The 5,967-nt window shown below is 39.5% G+C and overlaps 1 protein-coding gene across 4 annotated transcripts in view; it reads left to right on the top strand.

The window, feature by feature from the left end:
* Positions 1–5,623, top strand: part of LOC111974599 (SEC14-like protein 2) — a 52,854-nt gene extending 47,231 nt beyond the window's left edge. For all 4 annotated transcript variants that reach the window (XM_024002459.2, XM_070447149.1, XM_024002454.2 and 1 more), the window contains 2 exons: positions 2,636–2,805; positions 3,767–5,623. In XM_024002459.2, the coding sequence (XP_023858227.1) occupies positions 2,636–2,805; positions 3,767–3,951 (355 nt within the window). In that variant the 3' untranslated portion in view covers positions 3,952–5,623. The remainder of the gene's footprint in view (positions 1–2,635; positions 2,806–3,766) is intronic.
* The last annotated feature ends 344 nt before the right edge of the window (positions 5,624–5,967 follow it).

Consider the following 5,967-nt stretch of genomic DNA (forward strand, 5'->3'; position numbering starts at 1 on the left):
GTTCCATGAATAAGGTGCAAAGGAACTGAAGGCAGTCCTACCCAACTCTGTGGAGACCGCAGGAGTCTCTAATGTAATCCACATCTGTGATCTGGTTTTAAAATTAGTACATCTTGTGGAAATTAATGATGATATATATGGAGGTAGTTTTAAAAGAAGTGCTTTATAAATAAACAAGAGAGCATGTTGCTCTCGCCTCACAGATAGAGAGACCCAACCCACATGTTGATATAGGATACAGTGATGAGTTCTGTAACTATCACCCGTGATAAACCTGAGTGCACAATGGTAAATAGCATCCAGTGGTTTTAATGTGTTTGCCGATGCATGCATATGGATAATATCACCATAATCTAAAACGGACATAAAAGTAGCCTGCACAATTTTTTTCCTATTTACAGAGGACAGACAAGCCCTGTTTCTGTAAAGGAATCCTATCTTGAATTTGAGCTTTTTTCCCAATTCTCGTTATACGTTTATATGAAAGAGAAACTTGGAGCGCCCACAATGTGTTTTGTGCGGGGAAGTGCTTAGTAATGAAACGACACGTCCTGACCAAACATCCACAGCATGAAGGTAAACCCAGAGAGTTCTTTCAGAACAGGGCAGCATGCTTCAGGAAACAGTGCTTTCGACAGTGGAAAAGTAAGTCAGCTAGCAAGGCATTGTTGTCATTTTATAACAGGTGATAAGCAGAAATAAGGGAGTACTAACTAACTCTCATAATAGTAGATGTGAGTTTCTCTTTCAAACAATCCCCTGGCCTTGTACACAGCTAATAGCTATCATTCGCCAAAGCAAGCTAGCTACTGATAGTGCAACCCTAGTAACAGTACAAATGAAGATGAAAAATGATCAGGCCTACTGTACATCTTACTGTAGAAATTATTGTTGAAAACTGGTCTAGGTTGGAACTGTTGCTGTTATAATACAATAATATTTTTGATTCTTAACTGGAGTAAACTGATTGAAGCAATATGCTTTTTGAGGCAAACACAGCTGTCTCCTGCCTGACTGAGAAAGCAGTAGATGTTCTGGTCCAGTTTGGCACATACCTATGCGAGTCAGGTTTCTCAACTCTGACATACTTAAACAACAAGTACAGAAACAGTTTCAAGGCTGAGCATGACCTCAGTATTGCACTGTCAAGAACAGAGCCCAGAATAGACATGCTCTCAATAGGACTGTGTGTGTGTTTTCTGGTCTACATCTGTGTGATGTGATCAATCACTTTATTCCATTTCAAAATAAAAAAGATGTATTGTATTGTAACAGCAACAGTTCCAACCTAAACTTTCTTTCAACAATAATTTCTACAGCAAGATGTACAGTAGGCCTGATCATTTTTCAGCTGTACTGATACTTAGGGTTGCATTATCAAAAGCATGTGTGTGTGTTCTGTTATTCATTTGTGTGATGTGATTAATCAGTTTATTCCAGTTCAGAATGAAAATGATTTATTGTATTTTAACAGCAACAGTTTCAACCTAGACAGATATGTAACTGTCACGCCCTGGCCATAGAGAGGCTTTTATTCTCTATTTTGGTTAGGCCAGGGTGTGACTAGGGTGGGCATTCTAGTTTTTTTATTTCTATGTTTTCTATTTCTTTGTGTTTGGCCGGGTGTGGTTCTCAATCAGAGGCAGCTGTCAATCGTTGTCTCTGATCGAGAACCTTACTTAGGTAGCCCTTTTTTCCACCTGTCTTTGTGGGAAGTTGACTTTGTTTAGGGCACATAGCCTTTAGCTTCACGGTTTGTTTTGGTAGTGTTTATAGTTTTTGTTCAGCGTCATTTTTATTAATAAAAGAAAATGTACGCTTACCACGCTGCACCTTGGTCCTCTTCTTTTCACGGCCGTGACAGTAACAGTGTTTTTAACGGGGGAAAATAAACATTAATATATATTTATATGGATATTTAATTTCATTGTTATTTGTTTTTTGTCTATATTGCATTTGTTTTAGGCATAAGGGCAATGAAATATACCAATATTTATGTATAGTTGTATATTTTTCTACGCTTGGGTCCCAGGAAAACACAGAATTTCTCATTTGGGTCCCAGGCTGAAAAAGTTTAAGAACCCCTGATTTAGACCATAACGCTGGCCATATCAAGTTTAAACCGGTGCTCTGTTAAAGTTTGAGCAGGCCTAGGTTATAGCCTACTAAATAAATGTAGTTTTGCATCCTATATTCGATTCTGGGAATTGTTTTATTGCTTTTCAATTAAACAGTTTTATTATCTAAACAATATTTAATGTGAAGGTCTTGTTTTATTATGTCGGCTATAGGCTTTCATTAGGTAAGAAGGCTAATTAGAAGACCCTTTGTCAGAGCAATTTTAGTTGTCAATGTGCCACATCTCATTGTAAAAGATTGTATTATGTCGTTCTGGCATGGTTTCATGGCATAGTTTCCTTTTATCTAAATGTTGATTAGACATGCTGATAAGATATTAGATACAAGATATTAATTCATGCAGGGAGGGGAATAATAGCCTATGACTGGAGTCATAAAAACTATTAAATAAATGAATGTTATTTGGTGGGTCACGGATCGGCTCTCGGAACAATTCTATGCGGGTGTGTCGGGTTATATAATTATATAATGTAATATAATATCTCCCCCCATGCAGGTGGCAGTTTTCTAGTGATGGGGCAGACATCGGCTTTGGGGTGTTTATGAAGGGGAAAATAGGAGAGAGGCAGAATGCAGGGCAGATGCAGGAGGTGGTTCCCAGCCAGAGATACAACGCACACCTGGTGCCCGAAGACGGCTCTCTCACCTGCAGCGAGCCTGGGGTCTGTGAGTATAGGACAACTAGACAGAGACACATAAGCGATTTCTAAACTTATACCCCTTTCACACTATCGTGCCATTCCAAACCAAACTGTGCTGGCTTGGGTATTTTCTTTTCACATTGCCTTTTTTTCATGGTTCCAGCAACTTTAAAGCTTGGTTTGATTAGTCTCAGTAGTGTGAAAAGCCCTACAGTGGGCTAGAACAGGGGTACAGTGACACATGAAGACTTGGGTAGGGCCACATAAGAACCTAGTGCAGTGGTACTAGACAGAGATTGGATCTCGGCCTACCAGTATAACACTAGCCCACCGTGTGACTACTTTACAGACCTGTGTCTTTGCCTGTTGGGTGACGCTTTTCCTACTTCCGAGGGTATATCCGTGGTCAGTGGATCGTTCTGATAAAGAATGCGTTGTTTGCATCAACTAGCGGTGCCCAGAAAATAATTTAAACCAATTGTTAGATGCTACCACCCCACCTCCAAATCAAAACCAATGTTTGTGCGCATACACTCTATTCTACTTCTTGTCTGCTTCGTGTCTGCAAGGCTGATTAGCTAGACAAAAAGGTGTGAAACACAGACGTGTGCGTGAAAAGTGAGAACACAACATGGAATCCATGTTTGATCTTGATTTGCAGGGGGGTATCAGATATCAATTATATTGAATTCTTACTTGGGCACTGCTCAGCGACGCAAACGACAACTTTCTAATCAGAACTGTCTACCGATTGTGGATGTAAGCTCGGTCGTGGGAAAAGTGTCACCAAACAAGCATAGGAACGGTCAGCAAATAACTAGCAAGGTGGGTGGATGTTTAAAACTAGACCCAGGTTCCACTCAGGTCTAGAAACTGGGCAAATAAGAACCAGGACTTGCATATAAGCACACAAAGAGGACAAGGGCCGGAGTAAAGGTGTAGGACTTGACTTAGTCGACATCCATGTTGTTTTCTTTCTTCTTCAGATGTGCTGCGATTCGACAACACCTACAGTATTTTCCAGTCCAAACGCATCAGCTTCACTGTCGAGGTCCTGCTCCCAGGCCAATCTCAGTCTCCGAAAAAACGGGCCGGCTCACAAGTGGAGGCCAGCAACCAATCGCAGTCTCCGAATAACCAGAGTGGATCAGAATCTGGGGCCAGCAGCTAATTGTGACAGACGTTACTGAGCTAGAGCTAGTCTCAGCCTCGGCCATGGTCAGTGAAGTCAGACCTGAAACCACTGAAACAGACTCCAATGATCAGTACTGAGGTACTTCATCTGACAATGGGCCATTGTGCTGCTCACGAATGAAGGTATGTAGCTCTGGTCCAGTGCATTACATGCGGCTTGCTGATGCTGAGACTTCTACATCTGCAAGCCACACGTAATGCCTTGGACCAGAGCTAGAACGTACAATGAATAGAAACAAGTCCACAACTCAGGGTCCCTGGAGTAGAGGAGATGTATTAAAACACAGACTGAAATAACTTGTTTACTTTTTACAATAAGTGTATGGCTTTTAAAAATCTATTTTATTTTAAAGACCAGGAAGTATAGTATATCTGAATGTCATTGAGGGACCATGGTGTATTATTTTGCAATGCTGAGAGCAGAGCAGCAAGACCTCAGGAGATATTTATTTCGTCAACACTCCTCCATATAACCATCTGTTCATGTAGAATCTCTTTTCCGTGGCAACAACGCATTATGGGCATCACCCTCTCTTTCTCTCTCTCAAGCACTGGGTCAATTTCAAGGTTCTTCCTTGATTGCTCATGACCTTGATTCCTCACCTTCTTCTCAAAAGGCAAGGAATAAGGAAATACTTTTGAGATGTACCCTCTCGCTCTCACTCTTTCTCTCTTCTTTCTGTCATGATTTATGATTCAAGACAAAATTAGGCCATTTTGAGTATGCCTTTTCTTTTCAAAATCAACACAGTTCTGTTCAAATGAATATGTTGACATACCGGTAGTTTTATTTTCAGGGAAAACAAATCTATATTTTGTCTTTTAAATGTTAGAACATGAAAGGCAAGAAATCTTTGAGAATGCTAATATCCACTGTCCAAAATCTGTATCATTAAGCATTATTGCAGTAGAATGACATTCCATGTTGTTGTGTAACCTTCAGCAGCAGTTTGTTCCTGTATAGGGTTGCAATTTGCAAAATTCCAGTAACTTTCCCAAAATTAGGGGTCTGTATTTCCTGCTTATTCCCTCCTGATTCCGGGAATCCTCCAACTGAGAAATCTAGAAAACCTAGGAATTTTGGGCAAATTACCAGAATTTTGCAAACCTTTTCATGTATATCTATATGTAACAACGAGAGACATACATGCCCTGGTGTAAATGCTTGCCTTAAATACGTCAGTGTGTTTAAAGAATGTGCAGCACTAAACGAACTGGCCCTTATGGGCAGTTGAAACACTCAAATCGCTCTATTATATGTAATCTGTAAACTGTACTTCATATTGATTGAAATGATTGAAGTCGTCTTCTGCCAGCATCTTGATAAAGTATTTTGCACATTGAAAATCATGGAATGTAGCTAGCTATTATAGCCTTATTTGACGTTGGTTTGTGCTTACTGTTCAATAGATAATTTATGTTACCTTTATGTATTTTAGTAATGAGTAGGGGGAACAGTACCCACTCCAAAACGTTTAAATTGTTATATTTTTGTGAACATTTGTCAATCTTTTCTTTAGTTAAAATTGGAAACATGTAATTTATTTTTGTAGAATTCATGTAGTCAGTGCATATTTAATGTAACAGAATCAAATCTGAGCTGTATCAATCTATTGGGAAAATAATATACATGTTTGAATCAACTTGAATGAATCTCGTCCACTAGCCGTCTCTCTTTCTCTGTCTAACCTGTATGCAGATGTGGTAACAATTAAGCCTGGGGACTGAATATACAGTATACTAACTAAGCAAGTACTTGGATGTACAGTCTGGTACAAAATGATCGCACTTTAGAGCCCTGACAGTACCGTAGTCTACAAAAGTAAAGGTATGTCTGTGTCTTTCTCCAGTAGTTGTATCTATTGTCTGACAGTTAGTTTTCTAAGCATTTATTTTATTAGGAACATATTCTGTTGAAGTCGGAAGTTTACATACACTTAGGTTGGAGCCATTAAAACTCGTTTTTCAACCACTCCACAAATTTCTTGTTAAC

This window comes from Salvelinus sp. IW2-2015, linkage group LG15, assembly GCF_002910315.2.
Source record: "Salvelinus sp. IW2-2015 linkage group LG15, ASM291031v2, whole genome shotgun sequence".
Lineage (NCBI taxonomy): Eukaryota > Metazoa > Chordata > Actinopteri > Salmoniformes > Salmonidae > Salvelinus > Salvelinus sp. IW2-2015.